The 24,920-nt window shown below is 49.8% G+C and overlaps 1 protein-coding gene across 1 annotated transcript in view; it reads right to left on the bottom strand.

Annotated features, from left to right (window-relative positions):
• The window catches only part of LOC119108354 (metabotropic glutamate receptor), a 29,118-nt gene extending 4,822 nt beyond the window's left edge, over positions 1-24,296 (bottom strand). Inside the window, exons 1-5 of the mRNA XM_037231930.1 lie at positions 23,632-24,296; positions 5,825-6,309; positions 1,615-1,718; positions 786-869; positions 95-174 (exon numbers count right to left, since the gene is read on the bottom strand). Coding sequence (XP_037087825.1) covers positions 95-174; positions 786-869; positions 1,615-1,718; positions 5,825-6,309; positions 23,632-24,263 — 1,385 coding nt within the window. The 5' untranslated portion in view covers positions 24,264-24,296. The remainder of the gene's footprint in view (positions 1-94; positions 175-785; positions 870-1,614; positions 1,719-5,824; positions 6,310-23,631) is intronic.
• Between the last annotated feature and the right edge of the window lie 624 nt (positions 24,297-24,920).

Below are 24,920 nucleotides of genomic sequence, written 5' to 3'. Positions count from 1 at the left end.
TCGCGTGTGCCTCCCCCCCCCCTCGAACACCTGGTCGGGCTTGCATCCTTCAGCTGTGACTAGACGACCAATCAGCGTCCGGTGATCAGCTGACCTGCTGCCGGCTGACCGGTGCCGCCTGAGGCCGAAATCCACGTGTACGTGCTCGTCCATGTCCGTCCAAGCGTGTTCGGTCTGATGACAAGGCAGCGGCCGGCAGAGCCCACCTGACACTGTTCACCCACTGCCGCCTGTTGCTCTACAACTAGTGCTCCGTGCATGGATTCTGTGATTTTTTGTGCTGCTTATCTTCCCTCCCTCCCCTCTCCCCCTCCCCCCCCCCATCGGGCTGCTGAGCTGTTCGGCCCGTTCTATCGTCGCGATTGTTTTAATGTGTTGGGTTGGGATATGCACCAGGTAATGGGTGTCGGTCATTGGTGTGCGCTGAAATGGGACAATACCAGCTTTGTTATTTTTGCTGTCAACAACTATCGCTTTCTCCTATAACGCTCGGCAGTGGGAAAAATGAACTGAACATAAGCGTCTAGAGACAGCTGTTAAATGACAGTGGTCAATGGCCAACGGTTTGGTGACAATGACAACGCATGTTGGACAGTCGTCGAATGGCGTGATCGTCCAGACAGCCTCCTGACCCCTTGTCCCGTCGCTCTCACCTGCTGCATGCGTTTGACCTCTCCGACCTGACAGGGCAGTGCGCAGACCGAGAGCGGCAGGCGGGCGCCTCTGTCGAGCCGCTCCGGCTCGGTCGGCGAGGCTGGGGCGGCGGGCTTCCCCCGCGCTCCGGCCGCCGGCGCGGTGGGCTCGCTGCCCGGGTTCCACTGGACGTCCCCCGGGCTCATGAAGAGCTCACCCTCCCAGCGGCCGATCACCTGCAGCAGGAGAGTAGTTGTCGGGCTTACCAAAGCAGCTCAGTGGTTTTGTCCCTCACCCAACCAGCCAGGTGTTCAACCCCAGGACGTAGGATTTCAATGTAGCACGCCTAGAACAACTGAAATGTCTCCACGTCTTGGGTCACTATGGGAACGCTACGGGCTAAAAATGTCATGATGAATGTGTCGCACGACAGACTGGCCCTCCATGGGTTCCATATTTGAGCCAAAACATTGCAGAAGGGTTATATATCCTTTCCTCAACCGTCTGCTACGCTGTGGCTGCGCCCCCACCCACCCGCTACGCATTCTCAATCAACTGTAATCACTTGCAACCCGGTTATTCGGACTTCTCATGATTTTTGTCCCGGACTTATCAACGAGGTTCATTAAAGTTTACGGCAAACTTGCTGTTTCCACTGATGATGTCAAATCAAGTGTGAGTGGAGCTACTTTTGACTAAGTAACTTCCAAGCAGTGCATCCGCCCGGGAATTTCGTTTAAGTCTCACACCTAATCGCACCCAGATTCGCCTCATTCTACATTGGCACTAATGGGTTCACCCAACACGTAAAGTTATCTAGCTGCAGTCAACAACGTGTAATCCAACAACTCGTCGCAGCCTGCAGGGATTATCGCCAAGGACCCGAACCCGCCAGAAGCAAATTTCCCGTCAGAAACATCTTGACCAGTACCGGCCAGTGTTAACATACATCACACATCAAACCGACGCCTGCATACTCGCCTTGTAACGATGCGCTCCGTCCGCCGATCGCTGGTAGTTGAAGATGGTGTACCGAGCCAGGCCGTCGCCCCTCTCGTCAAACATGACCTTGCTGCCGGCCAGATCTGGGCAACCAGGCACGCCGAGGTAACGGAAGATCACGAAAGGCCACGCAGGTCTCAGGGGAGCGCCACAGGTCGCGGAGGAAAGACGCAGGTCGCAGAGAAGGGACACAGGTAGAGAAGGAGTAACGCAGGTCACAGAGGTGGAACTCAGGCCACATGAGAGGGACGCAGGTCGCAGAGGAGGGAAGCAAGTGACAAAATATGAGGCAGATCACAGGAATTTAGTAGCAAGCTTCGCAGTCGGCAGACCGTTCAAACCTCGCGCTACAACGATACGTGGATGCTGCGGCTGCTGTGTTCGTATACACCTATTTCGGCATCGAACAGTTACAAGAGCATTTTGATATGCGCCAGCATAGTGGAAATCATGGCCGATACAGTGCTCGCTTTCCGTGGGACAACATTGACTTTCGATATCGCGTACCCAAATACTAGCACGGGTTGGTTCGTGGTGACGTGGCCTTGAGGCAGGATACCAAACCTACCAATGAGAGCTCGAGGAGTGGATACCATCTGCGACACCACGGCACGCGGCTTTCTTCGACTAGGATCGGTGTAAAATTGGGTAACGTAATGATATATCAGTGTCATATGTGGTCAATAGATTGAATGAATCTTACATATACGTTTACACACCGGTTCAAATGGATGTGACGCATAACCTAACTCTACAGAATTTGTTCCGCGTAATTGAAGATGCATTTCAAAACTCAGCCCTCCTGATATTTGATGTGGGATCAGTTCTTCCATTTATTCCAATGATGTTGTTTCTAAAATAAACGCTCAACGTCGTCATCAGCCGCAAATATAGCGGATCACTGACGTGCCCAGACAACTGGCAATATCCAAATAACTCACTGTCATTGTTGTCATCTGTGCCCAATTGCTGTCAGCTCATTCTGTCAGAACATCCAATATGGACAACGGCAGCATATTGCAAGCGTTCGTTTCATTATCATCTGCCGCTGATGATCATTGAGATCCGTGTTTAAAGGGAGTGTTTGTAGGGCGTTTTAAGCTGAAAAACAATCTTAAAGATCTTTTGGTCTTAAGGAAAGGTCAGTTCACAGCCCTGTCCTTAAGACAAGATCCTCTAGTTTTGGAGCTACGTGCCCCAAACAATGGGGAGATAATTTCAAGGTCACCTTGGCACTCATGACGTCATAATCACGTCATTCAAATCCTGTCATTCCATAAGCCATGTGGCGCTCAAGACCGAGAAAAATATAGTGGTCAAGTCGTTCATATGTGGCGTTCGTGAGGGCCATTTCAAGATATAACGGCCATCAACTGGTTTTTAATTAATGTTGTGTAAAGTACGATGACGCAATCAAACAATGACGCTTTAAGAAGCATATTTCTTAAACAGGGCCGTTTTGTTACCTAGAGCAGCCTTTTCCCTTTTCATTATACCAAAAGTGAAAAGTGAGCTTTTTTCGTCATGTCTGATGATTGCTTCAATATGTTCAAACATAGATAAAAATGGCAATTGTAACACATTTTCATCATTTTATGATTTACAAATTCCTCCTCGCAGCTGGCATGCCAATCGCTGACGTTGCACACCGACAGACCGCAAATACATCGCTGAGGTAGAGACTATGTATGTGGCCTGCCAGACTAAGCATGTCAGAATGATGGGGTAATGATGGGGCACCGCCATCGCGGTATCCGATCAAAATGAAACCCATTCCGTGGAAGAGGACGGACCCAGACAGACAGGATGATGAAGTACTCTTTAGGTGGGACAACCCTGAGCAAAAGCAAAAACAAACTGCACAGCGTCCGGTTAGACATGGCGTGCCAATGCTAAGCAAAGACCGGCAACGAGCGGAGTCGCCGGCCGCAGACCAGACAGGCTGCTGCGGACCACCTACCGCCGATATCCGGGCGCCACTCGCCTCTGCCGCTGAGCCATCCTCGGGACGGCCGCCGGTTACCACTCAGACTAGGTCACCGCACCATCGCCACGGGTCAGCGGCACAGCGTGGGCCAGCCGCCGACCGGCCTCGAGCGAGGGCCCCTCGGGGAGCGGCGCCGAGGCCAGATGTCCGCCGCCGCAGCGGGCAATAACAGCTCCCATGGGGGAGGGGGGGCGCTCCGGCGCCAGGTCAGAATCCCGCGCCGCTGCGGGCGGGAAAGGTCACGGACAGCAGCCGTCTCGGCAGTGAGACGACCACAATCACCGAGCGGCGGCGAGATGAATGTCGGGATTTACGAACACGCTGGGCGACATTGGTCTTCCACCAGGCAAATTCCGCGGAGCACAGCTCCGACCAAAGCCGGCCACGTCCCCCCGCTCAGGTGTACATGGCCTACGTTCATGGCCTATGGGTTCCTTTAATGTTTCCGATGTTTTTTTAGAACACCCGGTCGATAATGAGAAACCATGGTTTCAACACTAAGAAGTACGCCGCCATGGCGAGTGGTTGCTTTAATGGTGCAGGCAATGATTCGTAGGTATTGTTTGCATTACGTGCGAATGTTGATAGTCTGCCAACTTATGACGAAAAGAACGGCCACGCGGGATGTAACCGAGCATCGTTCTTGCAAACTCGCATGCCAGTCTTCTCCATAACGCCTCTGACAACACACCAATTCATGCTCAGGCCTCAGGATTTAACGAATGTCCAGCGCGCTCACAGCCGAAACATTTGGTCGCCTCAGTTCCTGATCTACGCCTAACCTGGCCTTCTACCTGACCTGACCTATGCCTAACGCAAAAAAAAATGCAAAATGTTTAGAAAGCATACACTCGGCATACACCCTGTGCAGTGCGCAGTGGAAGGTCGCGAGATGTTGTCGGTGTTCGTGTCAAGCTCTTGACGGTTTTTTCTCTAAAATGGGATTTCCTACTAATCCAGTGAGGCTTCCGTGCGTTTGACAAATGCAGAGGAGTGCAAACAGTAATTTTAAAGTTCCAGACTAATCCTCGTAGTTTAATGACCAAGTCTGGGTCAGCTGACAAAGTCATTCATATTAATTTCACGCCATTGAGCAGGTGGGAGTCGGGAAAATCAAGCCTATTTCTCAAGCCACTTGATGCGTGTTGTTCATGCAATTGCTCCGAAGTGTGCAATACGACTATAATCTCACTGTAAATCACGATTGCATTTCATAAGAAAATAGGACCATAACTGCACCACAGATCTTCTGTCAAAAGCAGATCGAAAAAGAAACTTCCATCTTTATTATCCTTTTCTTTTTGTTCTTGTATTTCCTGGCCGAACTATTTAAGTTAAATATTAAACTTTGGTGATGCATGCCAGCAATAATGATAGCATAATCGTAAGCTCACCGCGGCCTTATTTGCCAATGAACGAGAAGACCGACTTGGAGATGAGCTGGACGTTTGTCCTCATAGCGATGAGATTTTCTAAGGCGAACATTTTTAGTAAAAGATAATCATCGTTGGTGACCTATTTGTTATATGTGATATCTGGAATGACTCTGTACACCACGCTACAACTTTCAACAAATAAACCTCCAGGGTTCAACAGATCGAGTATGGATCAGTCAAGCCGTGACAAATAACACAATATCCAGCATTAGTCTCTTGGGTGTCACTAATTTCTTAGTCTCGTAAAATGCCACTGATGGCTCACTAAATGGAAATAGGAAATATCTTAGGGAGGCAAGTCTCACAGTCCCAGGTCTCAATCTTATTTGATATCATTAGTGAAGAAAGGCGCTGACTTATCACTTCCCAAACAACACTTTGATTGCTCTTCAGTGCCATGCCTTATGAATGGTAAGAACAACAATGCAGTTCAGACACATGCTCACAAGATGTTCATGCTTTAAGATTTCATGAAAAGACAAAATATGTAGCAGTTTTAACCCAACAACGCAAGCGGAACTCTCCGAACAGCCTACCGCGATTTCGAAGTCACGTGACAGTGACGTGGGTCAGGCGATGGCGTTGGAGGGAACGCCAGGAAATACGCGCCGAAGATTATCGTCCGCTCTCCAACACAACACAACCGCTCTTCAACAGCGCCACACCATGAACGCAGCAGTAAAACGCGTGTAACGCTGCGCTCCTTCCTTCAATTTTACATGGAAACTGCATCAAAACGAATGATCTTGCACGTCGGGTGACTCACCTTTGAAGGAGACGCTGAGCAGGTACTTCTTGTAGAAGGCACCCCCGTCGTACTTCCTCATGCCTGGGCATACGTAATAGGCGTTTCCGCACACCTCCAGCTGCAGCGTCTGCAGGGCGTACGCGAACGCATACACGGCATCGATGACGAACTGCACCTTGGACTCCTGCACAAAGCCGTTCTCTGGCAGCAGTCGCAAGTCGGGGTCGCACGTGATGTTCGAAGCTGCCGGCTCCAGTGGACAGTCGAAGAACGCCTCCCAGTACTCCCTGAACCAGGGGTTCCTGGCGTTGTTGTCGGGCGTGAGCGAAGCCATGTAGGCATCGAAGGCCGGAATGTGCTTGGACGTGAGCTCGACGGTGATGGCGCCTTCGGCTACCTCCTCCACGCCCTGCACCAGGCTTTCCTGCTTGCCCCAGCCGTCGCTGGCGATCCAGTAGAACGACTGTCCCAGCTGTAGACGTTTCGCTGCCGCCAGCAGGCCTCTGGAAGCAGAAGCATCGATTGGTTTCATACACTGGAATTAAGTATCAGCGCTATGCTCATGCTTGGAGTACACTGACTTCACAAAGACGGTTTTGGACCATCCACGCTTTGGACCATCCACGCTTTGGACCATCCACGCTTTGGACTACCCACGCTTTGGACCATCCGCGCTTTGGACCATCCACGCTTTGGACCACCCACGCTTTGGACCATCCACACTTTGGGACGTTCCTGCCCTCCGGATGGCTCCGACACCAGTGATCTCATCATAGCACTCTGGCTGTAACCTGCAGACGGGCTTTGTCTGCTTTGTATCCACCTTTGACGTTATGTGCTGCAGGATGCCAGTGCGACAGAAACTAAAAGTTAGGGATGCACCAATAAATAAAGATGCAGATTACCTATGTAGCTGTGGGCAATGAGATAGCAGAGTATAATGAAGGGGCGGGGCAAAGTTTTTAAAGTATAATTTAATGAACAGTACAATTAAAGTATAATTAACAGTATGATTTATTTAAGTATAATTTAATCTGAATAACTCAATAGTTTGAATATGCATAATGCCAGCTGAATTAAGCTGAAGATCATTAGAAGCATTAGCTAAGCTAGAACCATTCCACAGGTCACATCGCATCGCAGCGGGGTGGAGGAATTTCTCATTTGTCCTTTGCATTTTGGATGCGTCGCTTTTGGTGGTTAATTTGCTATTCGCTGTATACGGGGCTTCTCCATTTTGATCGTTTCTTTGACCACCATAATTTGAGCAGATAAAAACCATGTAGTTAAATGCATGGGTTGGAAAATGCTACCTCTCGCACGCAATGAACAACTGTAATAAATTATTTTATTTGACATCAGGGGCAAGTAATAAAACTGTACCGCCATGCCAATTAACAGTGATGTTTGATGCATTGCCACACCAAAGTTGTCACAGCGTGGATCGCAGCGTTGAACAGGAGAATGTAATTTTGATGCAAAAATGAGATTTGCGCATTCATTACACACACACACACACACACACACACATATATATATATATATATATATATATATATATATATATATATATATATATATATATATATATGCTAAATGTATTTTTTTGTCAATGCGGCTGTAAAAGCGTGTACTTAATGTTCATTTGAGACATCGTTAGGATGCATCCACGGTGCATCCATCCACGCTTTGGACCATCCACGCTTTGGACCATCCACGCTTTGGACCATCCCTTACCACGCTTTGGACCATCCACGCTTTGGACCATCCACGCTTTGGACCATCCACGCTTTGGACCATCCACGCTTTGGACCATCCACGCTTTGGACCATCCACGCTTTGGACCATCCACGCTTTGGACCATCCACGCTTTGACCATCCACGCTTTGGACCATCCACGCTTTGGACCATCCACGCTTTGGACCATCCACGCTTTGGACCATCCACGCTTTGGACCATCCACGCTTTGGACCATCCACGCTTTGGACCATCCACGCTTTGAACCATCCACGCTTTGGACCATCCACGCTTTGGACCATCCACGCTTTGGACCATCCACGCTTTGGACCATCCACGCTTTGGACCATCCACGCTTTGGACCATCCACGCTTTGGACCATCCACGCTTTGGACCATCCACGCTTTGGACCATCCACGCTTTGGACCATCCACGCTTTGGACCATCCACGCTTTGGACCATCCACGCTTTGGACCATCCACGCTTTGGACCATCCACGCTTTGGACCATCCACGCTTTGGACCATCCACGCTTTGGACCATCCACGCTTTGGGACCATCCACGCTTTGGACCATCCACGCTTTGGACCATCCACGCTTTGGACCATCCACGCTTTGGACCATCCACGCTTTGGACCATCCACGCTTTGAACCATCCACGCTTTGAACCATCCACGCTTTGGACCATCCACGCTTTGAACCATCCACGCTTTGAACCATCCACGCTTTGGACCATCCACGCTTTGGACCATCCACGCTTTGAACCATCCACGCTTTGGACCATCCACGCTTTGGAACCATCCACGCTTTGGACCATCCACGCTTTGAACCATCCACGCTTTGAGACCATCCACGCTTTGAACCATCCACGCTTTGGACCATCCACGCTTTGGACCATCCACGCTTTGAACCATCCACGCTTTGAACCATCCACGCTTTGGACCATCCACGCTTTGGACCATCCACGCTTTGGACCATCCACGCTTTGGCGCTTTGGACCATCCACGCTTTGGACCATCCACGCTTTGGACCATCCACGCTTTGGACCATCCACGCTTTGGACCATCCACGCTTTGGACCATCCACGCTTTGGACCATCCACGCTTTGGACCATCCACGCTTTGGACCATCCACGCTTTGGACCATCCACGCTTTGGAACCATCCACGCTTTGGAACCATCCACGCTTTGAACCATCCACGCTTTGGACCATCCACGCTTTGGAACCATCCACGCTTTGGACCATCCACGCTTTGGACCATCCACGCTTTGGAACCATCCACGCTTTGGACCATCCACGCTTTGGACCATCCACGCTTTGGACCATCCACGCTTTGGACCATCCACGCTTTGGAACCATCCACGCTTTGGACCATCCACGCTTTGACCATCCACGCTTTGAACCATCCACGCTTTGAACCATCCACGCTTTGGACCATCCACGCTTTGGACCATCCACGCTTTGGACCATCCACGCTTTGGACCATCCACGCTTTGAACCATCCACGCTTTGGACCATCCACGCTTTGGACCATCCACGCTTTGAACCATCCACGCTTTGGACCATCCACGCTTTGGACCATCCACGCTTTGGACCATCCACGCTTTGAACCATCCACGCTTTGGACCATCCACGCTTTGGACCATCCACGCTTTGGACCATCCACGCTTTGGACCATCCACGCTTTGACCATCCACGCTTTGGACCATCCACGCTTTGAACCATCCACGCTTTGGACCATCCACGCTTTGGACCATCCACGCTTTGGACCATCCACGCTTTGGACCATCCACGCTTTGGACCATCCACAGTTTGGACCATCCACAGTTTGGACCACAGTTTTGGTTCACAGTTCACAGTTCATCCACAGTTTTGGACATCGTGCAGTTTCCTTCCCTAACTGCATTTGAAGATATTGAGGCAAGCATCAGAAATGATGGCATAAGCTCACTTAGGACTATTGTTATAATTTTGAGGGGAAGTAGCTACTATAGACAACACAATTTTGCTGTTTAGTAAATATGCAGCTCAATACGTCATTATTTGATCACGCCATCGTACCTTGTGCGACATTGATTGATAGACAATTGACGGCCGTTATATATTGCGGTCCTGTTCACCAACGCCAGATATGAGCAATTCCGCGATTGTATTTTTAGTGGCCTTGACCGCCGCATGGCTAATGGAGTGGTAGGATTTAATGACGTCATGATGGCGTCATGGATGTCTGGGTGACATTGAAATAACTTCTCCGAAGAAGCCTACGCACCTTCGCGAGCGTATGACCCAGAAACTAAAAGGATTTATGTCTTAAGGAGAGCAGGACTATGAACTCCACCGAAGATCTTCAAGATGGCGATTACAGATCAAAACCCGATGTAGAAGTGGAACACTTCCTTCAATGGCGAAGGGGTGTCGGTTGTAACACCCAGGATGAATGCCAACTTTAACACCAACAATGCACCGCGATACCCCCACCAAAGAGCGTATCAAAGTCATGGTGTATCTACTCCATTTATGTTACGAATTATTGCACGCCCAGGTGCAGTGGGTAGGGTTCGGGGGCAGCGCCCCTCCCCAAACGTCACCGGCACGGTAGACTGTGCCGTCATGCACCGACGTACTGCGGGTCGGTTGGCGGGCAATTCCTGGCCGCGCCCCGCTTCGGCCTGCGAGACATGCGGCCGTGACCAAGTCGTGGCAGACATTTTTTAAACTCGTTCGCTCTCCGTTGCCGCACCACATCGCCCGGAGAGCAAGTGCTATACAGGAAGATGGGCATAGCAGGATGATATGTGCTGCGGATATTCCTTGCCAATTTCCCCCGTACGCCGAGCTCTGAGCGTCTCGGCATCAAAACTATTTCTTCCCCAACCAGGTACATACGAACAGGCCACCGGAGCAAACGGAAGCCAGCACGAGCGAGGGACATTGCGCCGCCCAGGTAGGCAGCGCCATTCGCCTCAGTGCGCGGCCCACGGCAGATCAGCGGCGCTCATTGGCCCGTCAGCCGACCGCCGGCGGCAGCGTCTGACGTCACCGCTGGCGTCACGGGGAGCGGCGGCAGCCGAAAGCGATCCCCGATGAGCCGTGCGCCGCCAATCTGGTCCGATTACCCGGCTCAATCGGCTCGGACGGCCGGCCCTGACCACCGTCGGCTCCGCGGCTCTGACCGGTGCCCTGGGGCGCCGTTTGACCTTCGACCGCCGGAATGCGCCAGCGCCTGCCGTCGTGGCGATTTATTTTGTCGTCTGAGGCGCTGTTCCGCGGAGATATTCAATTTCCGCGTACTCCGTTGTGTGACGTCGTCGGCGCATTGCTTGCATTTGCGGGTGCTCGGAGTCCGCATGCGACTTTGTAATCGCGAGGCATCGCGACATTGCGGGTATCGGTCGCTGTATTCAAATCGAGGCACGAACTAGGCAGGGAGAGGGTAATTCATACACTGGAACGCGTAGCTACTTCATCAGCCACTTGAAATGAGCTCCTTTCGCAACTTCTGAACGCCAGCAGCAGCGTTCCCTTTGCTTTTAGATTATCGCAAATGCCCGCTCGTCTGGAGCGTGGCGAATGCTTTAGCGCTCGATTATCCCTCTAAAAGCCTTCCGCAATACCTCGTGCTGGGATCCCCGGGGAGACCCGTGGCCTGTATGAGCCGGTCCAGCCAATCACGGTGCCGTAAACAGGCCATTTCATCTTGTCAACACCGGAATTCTGATCTATAGAGCGTAATTGAGTCCCGGGAAGGTGACAGAGTTGAATCTGATGTGTTGAGGGGATCAGGGTTAGCGTGCTTGGACGCAGCGCTGCAGATGTTTACCGCGTGCTTACATGTCAACTCCACAACGTACAACTGATGCCCGTACTAGCAAAAAACATAACGTCATTCCAAGTGGCATTGTTAGCTGCATAAGGTGGTTGTATAATTATCAAATAGTGTATTGATTCTTCTTTGTTCATTGGTCGGACTGGCGTTGGCCAACCCTCTCAGGCACGAGTTGTTTCCGATGCTTCTGCTTCCTTCAATGAGTACGATAGCAGTAAGTGAAGCAACTGTCGGCTTGATTCAATGTTCTTCAACAGGTAGACCTGCAACAAGTGGGCCCCTCTGCTCATCCACCTAGGTCAGCCGCGCAGCAGCCTGAACACACGCGCTCTCACCGGTGTTCTCCTGGTGTTCAGCTGGAGTAGGCCATGCAAGTATGTAAGTATGCACTACGCCCATAGGGCCACCTTCAGTGGAGGGTAGCTATGACAGCTCCGTGTCGAAAGTACATGAGATAATAACATGCAGGTGAAAAAGAAATGCGTAACACATACACACCCATTCACCGGCTACCAATGGCATTAGTGATCGAATACGTGCGTCCTCACCGCGCGTACGAAACGCCGCTGTGTTAGTTATGTCATACAGTCTGGCAGTGCATTACACACTGCTTGTGCGTGGTACCCAAAACGTCTCCCGCCCGCCTCGCTTGTCGGTCTAGGGAGGTGTAGAAGTCTGCCCTGCCGAGTGGGTCGGGCACGTGTGTCGCGGTTTAACATGCTAGAGGTCACGGGCCGGTGTTCTCCTGGTTTTCAGTTGGGGTAGACCTTCTGAGAGGTCAGAGACCAGTGTTTCCTCCGCTGTTGTGTTGGAGTAGGTCATACTAGATGTCAAGGACCAGTGTTCCCGTGATGTTTAGTTTGAGTATGCCATGCTAAAGGTCAGAAACAGGTGTTCTCCCTGGTGTTCATCAGCTGGAGTGGGCCAGGTCAGAGGTCAGGAGTTCGGTGGGCCAGCCCCGCTTTAAGCCAGGAGTCACGTGGGTAATCCCCGTCCTGTGTCCAAGGTCGGCCACATGGTCCCATCAGCGGCAGCCAGGGTCTCCCACCCCACCAGGTCAGATCAGGTCAGTCAGGTCAGGTCACCACCAGGTCAGATCAGGTCACCGCGCTAATCGTCCTGTCACGACGAGGTGTACCGAGCAAGAGCGAACTCCGCACGAACTCAGAGGTGCGTGAACGAGGAGGAACCAGTTTCTTCTTAACAAAGTGTGCACCCGTGGTGAGAAAACCGGTCTAGAAATATCGGTGTCAGCCTCCCCTGGCTGACCTACATATTCAGGACAGGTATCTTGTCCCCCGAGGGTTATACAAATCCAACATCCAGGCCAGCAGAGGGCAGCGGGGACGCGCCAGCATGATTCACGTGGCGCCACTCCACCTGGGGAACGCATCTGAGCCCACATCCCGGCACAGCGGTGACATCCGCTCGTGGCGCGCCCAAAATCGAATTAAGCAGCCGGCCGCCATTAATTCAGCGGTGCCGGCGCCGAAGAGGTAGCGACCTGGCCGCCATGAAATGCGAGCCTGCCATGATCAGTTTGCTGCGCCCGACACGAGGGCGGGCCTTTCCAGACACGAACGATTCTCTCAAGAGCACGCTCCGAATTTACCGTCCAGTGTCTTACCGCATGCTAATAACCGTGCGGAAGCCTTCGGGGCAGGCCTGGGTCAGAGTTTGCCGGTCCTCATAGGACTGCGGGGCGAACGGTCGCCGCTGCACCGAGGCGACTAATCCAACAGGGCCGTGCGAAACGCGGCCGCGCGCCGTTTGCAGCGACAACAGCGCGAGTGCTCACTGTTTGCGCAGCGGCGAGGTGGCGCTGCAAGTGTTTGTGGTGGGATATTCGATCTTAATGCTTCTACTGGGAGTCGCGCGATTCGTGGACACTCGGCGTTCGCCGGCTGGCCGTGGCCAGGAGAGCGGCGTCGGGGAGCGCGAGCGGTTGTGAGGTTGGATATATTTGGGATATTTAGTTAGATATTGACTTGTTAGATTGGAAAGAGCTCTGTTATCTGGCGTGGTACGTCAGCTCTACGTGAGAGGTTTATGGTAAATAAACCCACTTTTGCTGACGTCATTTTCGTGCTGGGGTGGAATTGACCTTATGGGCATTTCTACGGCTGTTTTCCGAGCCGTTGAGGTGGCATTCTAGGACTTGGTGATTTATCTTAGGCATCGATTGGACACGACCTTTGAAACTTGAGCCCCTTTCCTTCCTAGTGGACTGGAATTCACCATGGAAGGCAGTGAGTGTAGCCATGCTGATTCTTCGTGCCTGAAGATGTTTTTGTAGCCCAAACCCTCGGTTGGCTGTAACAATGTCTGCCACGTCCAGTGTTTGATGTAGGCCACTGTGTTCCAATACCATGTCGCGGCTCATCTTCGACCGGAACAACGAGAAGCATGACCGATGACTTTGCTGGGGCGAAATACATATTAAAGTGGTGTGACCGGCTATGACTTGCAGTTGATTGTGAGTAAACATTCTTGCTAGCTGAAGTGCCATAAATGTCATATAAAACAGCAACGGACATGTTCGGGTTAGGCAGACTTCTAATGACCTAAACCCTCTCGAGGGACGGCACCACTGGGGGACGGGAGACACTTCACCCTCTATCTTCAAAAAGGGGCACATTCCCCTCTATCCTAACAATCTTCTTGCAATAACGGGTGTACTCTTTGCACAAGTTTTCGCTAAGGGTCCATATTCCAACTTTTTACCATGAGGAAGATACTTCATCGGTAGGACTACATTTGTGATGATTCTAGGACTCCAAAAGACCGCTCGGTGAGATTGCATCTTTACTGGTTGAGCACATTAATGGCCTTTCGTGCCCAGATTTCAAAGCCGGATGAGGAGGTGATCGCACCATCACGTACCTGCAGCCTATGAGCATTTTATTTTGTAAACAGAAAAGTGAAAGCTAATAGTTGTTTGTAATGCACGTGCTACAATGGAATACCCCTAATTTTCAGGTACGACTACTATTTTTGTACGTTCTCTGTCAATGACCATCATGTGATGCCGCCGCTTCCAGCGTCATATCGGCATGCTGTTAGGCTGGATCTTGATTTTTGCCTGGATCTTTAAACATGGTACATGGCTGGATCTTGGTTTTTCCCGGTTTTCTTGGCTTGATAATAGACTGGATATTGGTTTTTGCTAGATCTTTTGGCTTATTGTCCGGCTTAGCCTTGCTTCTCGCTGGACCTTTCGACTAAATATGAGGCTTGATCTTGATTCTCGCTGCATCTTTTGGTTTGATGAGGCTGGATCCTGGTTCATGCTGGTTCCCTCGACCTAATTCCGAACTAGGTCTTGGGTTTTTTCTGGTTCCGGAGCCAGGAACCAGAAATTCTAGAAAATCCCGATTCTTTCTGCATCTTTTGGTTTGATGAGGCTGGATCCTGGTTCATGCTGATTCCCTCGACCTAATTCCGAACTAGGTCTTGGGTTCTTCTGGTTCCGGAGCCAGGAACCAGAAATTCCAGAAAATCCCGATTCTTTCTGCATCTTTTGGTTTGGTGAGGCTGGATCTTGGTTCATGCTGGTTCCCTCGACCTAATTCCGAACTAGGTCTTGGGTTCTTTCTGGTTTCGGAGCCAGGAACAAGAAACCGGTTCCGGAAGAAATCTTGGGAGTCAGACACATGTCTGCTGAGTGCGAACATACGTCTCCCTGTCTGTGTCTGTATTTCTTTAGCCAGATGCGCGGTACAGATGGCTGCACGATTGCCGTGAAATTTGCAATTCCGACCGATTCAACCTTTGTGACGGTCCACGACATATATTCAAGCCCATCCGATCCCGGTATTGTTCACAGCGCGTGCGAGCAGGAACATGTTTTTGGCGATTGTCAGGGAGAAACTTCTTGTATGTATGAGAGAAATAAGTTGAGCAAGAGGCTAAGCTATTGGAAGCACGCCGCAAGGTTCGAGCTACTACGACCATCGCGTCCCCACACGCAGAAGGGGACTGACAACTGGACAAGGCAATGAGAGCTTAGAAAACTGATCAGCACGCTGTGAATACTTGAGATGCGAGCTAATGTGCAGTGGTTGGAGCGGTGCTGTACCGACATCAATCGCGTCGCATCTGCGGGCAGCGAAGCACGCGAGAACGACAGCTAAATGCTGTCTATTCGATGCCTTGCGTATGTGGGGAGGGGGACAGCTTTTCACGAGCGGCGTGACCGAATGATCCTCTGACCGAAACTGCGACCGTGCGACCGAGGCTCGATCCTGCGACACAATGCCGGACTGTATTTCGGTTCTTGTTGGTTTTCGTGGCCTAGCACCAAGCTAAATCCTAGTTCTGGCTGGATCTTTCGGCCAGTCATGAGGCTGAATTCTGGCTCTCCTTGAATCTTTGAACTCATTGTTAGGCTGGATCCTGGTCCTTGCTAGATCTTTAAGCTTTATTTGAGACTGGACCCTGGTTCTTGCTGGTTCCTTCTGCTTAAGTCCAGACTAGTCCTGGGCTCGCCCCGGTTCTGGAAACAAGAACCAGGAGCCGGTTTCCAGGATAGCAACCTTGGGAGCCAGACACATTGCTGCTTCTCCCTGCTATCAAGGCAAATTTTCCTTTCTTAATCTCTTTTGTTGGATTCACTGAGGATTAATACTCATTTTGCTGTGATAGGTAGGTATCGTTAATGAGCCCATCCAGTGATATTCCGTGGGACGTAGTAAAATCAGTCACTGATCATACTTTCGGTCATTGTAAAAACAGCCGCACTATCACTGAGGGTTTGAACAAAATGACCATGCATCATGCGAATCATTTGTCATAATATCGATATATTTCATTCCACCATTCAGTGAAGTCTCGTGAGACGCACAAAAATCCGTGCGGCAGAAGACGTACAATGAGTCCCTCGGGATCACTGTGCGTAAGGCAACGCCAGCTTAATCAATATACCAGCCAGCTTAATCAGTGTACCAGGAACATATTCCACGTATTTTATGCCAACATGAAAATTTAATACACTTCTTGGCAAACCGTACTGTTTGGAGATGTCGGAACAGTGTACGCTATATGGGTGGGACATGCCCTTGGAAAGTGTCAGTATATTACCTGCCTACACCTTTGTGATTTAGCGCATATCTTCTTTAAGAACTTCAAGATCTATCTCATAATCACCTCTTCTTAAGAGAACCATTCGGGTTTAATCTTGGTCTGACCCTCATAGTCACCAAATGTTAATATAATTAGTTGTAATGATAGGTTTAATCGCATTTTTGTCTCAGAAAGCATCTTAAATATGCACGATGCTGTAAACAACCCTGATGTCAAGCTTGAAAGATGCCATGAGAATTGCCTTTGCTGGCCACATGGCCTGACTTTGACTAGCTACAGGTCGGTGATCTTGAAAGATGCATCTACATTGGCGCCACGATACCCGCTAGTCAGATGCCTGCTACACAGCTGATCAAAGTTTGGCGAAGCAACATTTGTAGCGCTTTGCACCGCTCGGAAACTATTCTGGAGAAGCCGTAGGGGTGTAAGTAAGCCCTTCTTACTCGGGTGCGTTTAAACCAAGTATTAAAGAAATTGATCGCTGACAACATGTCGTAAACAATACGGTAGAAGCTTGCGTGCATGGCGAATTTGGAAGGTTTACGAGCTTTTTGCTGAAAATGAGTGTTGTTTATTACGCCAGGGAGTATTACTTAGAGGGCATGTTTCACACTTGAAGCATACCGTACACAACATTGCTTGAGAGCCAACTGACGACTGTTATATCTGGAAATCGTACTCACGAAAACCACACACGAACGACCCGACCATTATGTTTTTCTTGATCCTGATTGCAGCATGGCTCAAGGAATAGCAGGATTTGAATGGCGTTATTATGACGTCATGAATGTCAACTCGATCTTGAAATACTCTTCAAGAAATAGAACTCCCATGTTCGCGGGCGTATAGCCCAGAAACTAGGGGTGTAGGTCTTAAGAAGGGGAGGGCTGTGAACTGCACCGAATGATCTTCAATGTGGTTTTTCAGCTCAACACTCCGTGGAAATGTGGAACACTCCCTTCAAGTGAAGTCATCAAGCAATCATTGGGATATGACACAAAAATATTCGACAGTTCTACCTGACTCATTTATATCAGCACTGCTGGAGGTGCCGCACATTTTCATAACATTCCGATTATTACTTGACATGTTCGTTTGTCTGGTATGTTGGAGGTCGGTCATTTTCAACGCAACAAGTCATAATTTAGAAGAAAAAAAAGGGAGGTTACGGATGATGCCTGTTTCGCCTTTATGTCAAGCTGGAATGTTGCAGCCTTCGTTCACATTGTTTGCTCAGCTCCCACTAGTGGACAACATAGAATGCATAGCAATTATGCTTTTCCACTTTTTGCATCTTGTGCCAAAACCATCGCCTACTGACAATACAAATGGCATGAAAAATGTGCGTTTCGCTCTCTTTTATTTCCATTCTAACGACAATATTATGAGGGTGATAGAAGTATCTTGCCCGACGCATAAAATTTCAGCACTCGTCTTGCGCTGCGACACACCAATACATCACTTCATTCAGTCATCACCTTCTCAGGTTTGGGGTGGCTGGATACGCCACACGAACAGTGTAAAAGTCCGGCCTTGGTAAATCGTGATGGAATGTTCTTCCACGTTCTGGTACTGTTGCATTAATCAACCCAAAGGATTAAAGCTTCGCCTTCCCCGACGTTTTAATGCAAACATAATGCCAGAAGTACGCCGCTGTTAAACATTGCTTGCCTTGCTGTGAGAAACGGGGACAGGGCCATGACAGGCCTTTGGCTTTAATGTATTGCATCCCATACTCCCAGTGCATAAATCGCGCCTTCACAGCGGGCTTAAACTCAGTTAAAGTGAGCCCTCTGTTATTCCTGTTACCTCTGTTCCGGGCAGGTGGGCCGGATCCCACCCCCATCTGCCCAGAGCAAGGGTGACGACTGGGCCGACCAAAATCGGCCCAGTAGTTCCCAGTTTCGGAAAGTGCTGGGCCTACGTTGAAATCCCAAATGGCGATGGATTTTTTTTGACGAGATCTTCATTTTAACGAACGAAATTCCAAGAGTTTCATTTGGACGACAACAGGTGATATTCCCCTCCACAACTAAACTAGCTTTGACCAGCCAAAATTGTCACGTGTTTCAACCGATTTCGAGCACCCAAGGCAGATCAATGGGCAATCATTTGACATTGATGTTTGTGGCGAAATTTTAAACTTAAACGTTCAGCGACGTATCCATGGGATGCAAAACGGGGTGATAAGAAATACTGCAGAAAGGGTTGGCATAGGCAAAGTCAAAGGACCCATTTGGGGTTGGGTGGGGGGGGGGGGGGGGAAGGGAAGCTAGTTAGAAAATGTTATTGGCTACCGTAACGCTACCATGCCCTATAAATTAAGTATTTTTCTCACATAACACGCATGAACCTTCCAGCACTTAACGTATTAGATCAATCCAGACATGACGGATTGGACCGGATCAAAAAATTTGGGCAACTAACGGATTAATACTGGACGGGACTTCAGCACTTGCCAGGCCATACGAATTTAACGGACTGAAAAGTGTTGAAAGTTCGCAACCTATTGCAGAAATTGCGATCATAACACCGTACATGTATGGGTAGACATATATATATATATATATATATATATATATATATATATATATATATATATATATCTATGTATATATATATATGTATATATATATATATATATATATGTGTGTGTGTGTGTGTTGTGTGTGTGTGTGTGTGTGTGTGTGTGCCCATTATAGAAATAAGATGCATATAGTCGCATTAACAACATCAGTTGCCTGAATGAGGCATCACAAAGCATATGTATGCATACATATATATATATATATATATATATATATATATATATATACCAGAACTTTAACAACTATACCGACATACTGCAATCACAAACACCTCCAGGCCCTAGTTCTATAAAGCCTTATTAATAAAAGTAGGTTCTAGCACCATAAAGAGCCCTAATTGATAAACTAGAGCTTTAAATCTACAGATAATTTGGTTTATATAATGGGTGATGGAAGTTATTCCGTAGCATTGCAATCAATATATCACCTGGTGGATTATTCCACAAAAGTGCCCGCTAGCAAAAAAAAAACTGGCAGCAGTTTGAGAGAGAGGTTCCAAGTCATTACCTACCATTTATACAGGTGGCATAACGCGCCATGGGCGATTGTTAACAATGTGCCTTGAAACAGGGACAACATAATGTAAACCACACAATTACCAATCTGACTGGCTGGCCAGGTAGCATTGCATGCGCTACATTTTTGACGACCATTCACTTAATGTTGCCCAAATAATCAAGCGTCAGCCTGCATTCATATAGGTATTTTCTTTCCGGTACTCCATTGCCGATACCAGTAAACCTGGCACAATGTTTCGACGACAAAGCTGAAATTAATGACATCTTTCCATGTTCCTGGACAAGTCCCATTGGGTCGATACGTAAAGAAATAGCAAACTATCAGTAAGCTATCCCCACCTAAGAATTGGAAATCGCTCGAACCTTGCAACATCTTGTGATTGCTAAAGTAACGAGTACGCTCATTCCGAGTTAGTTGACCACAGGTAAGTTAACACTTTTCTTTAGTTGTCTTTATACAAGTCAGGTAAGGCTACTGATAAAAGTGCCCTGGGTCAACATTCTGCTTTGAATATCTGGCCCCCGGATCAAGCACGGCCCTGCACTCTCACTCTTACGGACCTGCTCCATTCAGCTGCGGCACCGTGCATCGCGCAAACGACGCTGGAGCTTTCACTGTGCTTGGTGCACACAACATTTTTTTTTTTCACAGGCGGCAGTGCTGCTTGGCGGACACGCATGGTGATGGACTCCTACCGCGAAGCGTCAGCGAGCTGAAGCTGCGTTTTCAGCACGGTCTCCGCTGCGGTCCTGGTCCGGACACCAGGCCCGCCGACGACCGGACCGAGATCTGCTGCCTGATCACGCGGAGGCCAGGGGCCGGAAGAAAATCTTCTTTGATCCGGGTTTGTGGTCGCTGGACTGACATTCAGGAGCGCGACTGATGAGCAGTCAGGCTTTGAGCTCGACAACGTCCAAGGTTGGTGGAAAAACAGCTGCTGGCCACCTCCGCGTCAACATTCCACAAGCGAAGCTCTCCATCACTGAGCTGATGCGTTCAAATTCGCCATCGTTTCGGTTGTAGTACAATATCATCTCCGGATTTTCTTTTGATCGGTGGCTTCAGTGGCTAGAAATCACGCAAGCTACTTCAGCTAAGATACCGATGTCAAGCAAAATATGAACACCACTAATATGAAATATGAACACCACTAATAAGCCATTGCGGATTTATGGCCAAGAACAAATGTATTTGCCGTTTTGTTCTACTGCCCAGCTGTGGATTGCCACCTTGTGCGGCCATGTTGCGTGTAAACCATGTTATTCATCTTGCAGCTCAACAATAACCAACACCGGCGGCGAGCACTATCTGTAACATGCAATGAGTGCCGCCATGAGCATGGAAACCACTATACTAGCAGTAAGGCGCTGAAATGTCGAGCTTCTATCAGCTTAATTGATGCTGTGTTTGGATATGACTTCCAAATGTCCGAGGTTCGATTGCCTGACGTGAGGTTCACTTTTTAGCTCTTGTAAGATGAGCGATATCATCTAAATGCGACATGGCTGCACAATGCTGTGATTTGCAGCCAAAATACAGAGCATCAAACGGCAAAAACGCTAGCCACGCTTTCGTCCGTCGGGGTAACTGGTCGCAGTGGCGGTGCCGCGGCGGCCGGGGCCTGGACGGCCAGTCTCTGCTCTCAAGTACGTGCTCGACTGCCCCGGAACTCCCGCGCTGGCCTCACGTCACTGTACGTGAGGCGCGAGGAGACAACACGAGCTAACGGCAGCGAGGAGACAACACGATCTAACGACAGCGAGGAGACAACACGGTCTAACGACAGTGAGGAGACAACACGATCTAACGACAGTGAGGAGACAACACGAGCTAACGGCAGCGAGGAGACAACACGATCTAACGACAGCGAGGAGACAACACGAACTAACGGCAGCGAGGAGACAACACGATCTAACGACAGCGAGGAGACAACACGGTCTAACGACAGTGAGGAGACAACACGATCTAACGACAGTGAGGAGACAACACGGTCTAACGACAGTGAGGAGACAACACGAGCTAACGGCAGCGAGGAGACAACACGAGCTAACGGCAGCGAGGAGACAACACGATCTAACGACAGCGAGGAGACAACACGATCTAACGACAGCGAGGAGACAACACGGTCTAACGACAGCGAGGAGACAACACGATCTAACGGCAGTGAGGAGACAACACGGTCTAACGACAGCGAGGAAAGCCACCTGCAGGGCTAATCAAGTGATCCAAATCACCCATTCATGTAACGATTAACATAGAGCGCGGAGTCCGTCCAGGTGACTCAGTTGGTTAGAGCGCTTGCCTTCCGATGCACCCACCCGTGGCGGGGTGGGTTCGAGTCGCTTTAGGGCGCTCGCTATTTGCCCTTGACAGGTATGGGCTGCTGCTGGTGGCAGCGGTCGCGCTAAAGGTCAGTTGACGTCAGAGGGCAGGACGGACCGTGCCCAGCATTGCGGCACGTTAAGCTTTCGCCACCAAATTCTACCGTTGACATGGAATTGCGCGATCGGATGGTAGGGGTCAGGGTTCGCACAACAAGCACTGCTTAGCGTGAGCTCTGATCCCGGAAATCCATCCATTCAAAGGGTTCGGATCAAATCTTTAAAAAAAGAGTACCTCGGGTAAGTTTGGGCAGACGACATTGCGGTGTTTTGTTGCGAGATGTGCACAAAACATGTCAGAAACGTGAAAGTTGTGTAAGTCAGTAAGTCGGAAAGTCAGTGTAAGAAATGTGAAAAGTTGTCCGGGAATTTATGAGAGCTCAGCAGTACATGCATGCGTTAAGATGAGCTTAGTGAGTAAAAGCATGGTGGTGTGATTGCAACAATATGACTGCTAAATCTAGTTGTAGCACGATTTGCGACTCAGCCTCCTTTTAAGTTATTTGAGTGTTGGAGTCAGAACCGTTTTATCCATTTGTTTTCCAATGTACTGTTTTTCCTTACTAAACAGCAACCTTGTAAGTCTGTCATTTGTTGCACTGTTTTTCAAGCCGCCTCTAAGTTTAAGCGCAGCCTATTTCGTCGCTCCCAAAAATGCATATGCGGAGGGGAACGCTCTGGTCCAAAATGAAATTGTTTTCTCGCGCACCAAAGCCCCACATCAGAAGGAAGTTAGCAGAGATAAAGCGAGAAACAAATGGATGGTGGTAAGGAAGTTCAATATTGGAAATGCCAACCCACAGATGGAAATCCACGAGATTGTCTTAAACTCTGAGCCGACATCTTTTAGATTGGACGCATAAGTGAGGCTGTCCCTGGACAAAGCGCGGCTATTGCCAGCGTTCCATCGCGCTGCCGCGTTAACTGATCGGGGTTGCCTGCCTGTCGCAAAAACATGAGTGACTATTTAAAATCCAATCATAAATGCCTTAGCCTTCCGAGGTTGCCATGGTGTGGTCAGACACAATGGCAACGGACCTGCAAAGCTCCTGGAGGAATCGAAGCAAGCCCCATATAGCAGAATTGGCGTTTTCATTATCATCATTAGTCACACCTCGAAACAAGCGAGTGTTGATTGAGGTCGCTAAACACATTTCTTAACTACATCAGTGCATATCATCAGTCGTCGCACGTGCTGACCGAAATGTTCTATTTACGAGATCTACACAGCTTACCTATAGCACAAATCACTGAAGTCTTAACGACATTAGCCGGGATGTGTTGCAATATGAGTTCAGAGCAATGAAGAGTCAATACAGCTCCCGTCTGGTATAACGAGATGTAATTGAAAGAGAGAGAGAGAGAGAGAGAGAGAGAGAGAGAGAGAGAGAGAGAGAGAGAGAGATATATATATATATATATATATATATATATATATATATATATATATATAAATATATAACCGAAAAGTGATGATAATCATTTGCTTGGCTTACATTTTGAGACTCCTACTAAGAGCATGGTGCGCGTGCTCGTAGGTACGTGCGTGCGTGTGTGCAACCGTATGCTAAAATTACTGCCCCCTCATCTCGGTGATTTTGACCCACGCTCCTAGCATCCCATCCCCAGCATTCACCACGCTTTATCATGACATAACACTTCTGTCTTATACCGAGAATCTGTGATATCTGACCTGGCGTCCTCGGCGCGGACGAAGAGGATGACGCCTCGCGCCATCGGCTTCTTACGTAGGTTCATCACGATGGTCTCGAATGTCTTGGCGGTGGCGTCGCGCGGAACCTTCTCGGCCACGGCCACGCAGATGTTGCGCTCGGCCGCCTGCCGGTGGAAGGCGTCCATACCGCTCTCGCCGTACGAGCCCTCCGACGCCACAGAGCTGACGTACGACCAGTTGAACAGCTGCACCATGTCCACCAGCGCCGTCGCCTGGAACGTGTCCGGCGGCACAGTGCGCGCGAAGAACTCGAAGCGCGACTTGTCGCTGAGCACCTGGGCGGTGGAAGCCGGCGAGATCTGCGGGATGCGGAACAGCCGGAACAGGTTGGCCGCGTTAATGGAGATGGTGCTGTAGGAGCCGCCGATGACGCCGCTGACGGCCTTGGTGCGGTACTTGGGCCGCGGCGTCGACCCGTCGTCGCACTCGAACGCCATCGTGTCCATCACGTCCATGGACGCCTTGATGTACTCGAGCGACTGGTTGAGCGCGTACGTGTCCGTGCTGCAGGTGTCGAGGATGTTGACGCCGATGCTGATGTGCGGCAGCAGCTCGGGGTCGCCGTTGATCTGGTCGACGGCGAACAGCATGGCCTCGAGCCGCTGTAGGCCGCGGTTGTACAGCGTGGCGCTGCACGGCGTCCCTTCGCCCTTCTCGTGCACGGGGAACAGGCCGCCCAGCACCAAGTCCCCGTCCAGCAGCACCGAGTGCTGGCCGCTGGCTGCGGCGCCCAGCAGCACGGCCAGCAGCAGCGGCAGGCGCTGATCCATGTCAGCTGGAGCGGCTCCGGGCCGCGGCTGGCGCCGCAGGAACGCACCCGCGTGTCTGAAACACAAGCCGACGGCACGCCACTGAAAACAAACACGCGCGGTCGGCGCGTTCGACCATCATATCACGTTACCACAGGCACGGCGCATTGGCGTCCAGATTTCGATTCCGGGAGCGTATTAGCAACCTGCGTTGGCTCATCGCATGCTATCAGCACGTCATGTGTGGTCTGGATTATGCCATTATAATATATCTTTACGTGACACAAACGAGATCTTCGCAAAACATCATGATGCATGCCACACTATGTTCTACTCAGAAACCACAATTCCTAAGCATGAATTAATCATCCAAATGATATGCACGGTTTTGCCGTACACTCTTGGTATTGCGGTCTTTGAAAACCATATCCAACTGCGGCAACATTTCTAACGAGTGTGCAGATTTTAATGGGTCGACGTAAATTCAGAAGTGTAGTG

Source organism: Pollicipes pollicipes, unplaced genomic scaffold (assembly GCF_011947565.3).
Source record: "Pollicipes pollicipes isolate AB1234 unplaced genomic scaffold, Ppol_2.1 Scaffold_6686;HRSCAF=7923_pilon_pilon_pilon, whole genome shotgun sequence".
Lineage (NCBI taxonomy): Eukaryota > Metazoa > Arthropoda > Thecostraca > Pollicipedomorpha > Pollicipedidae > Pollicipes > Pollicipes pollicipes.
This window is presented reverse-complemented; position numbering and strand designations above follow the sequence as displayed.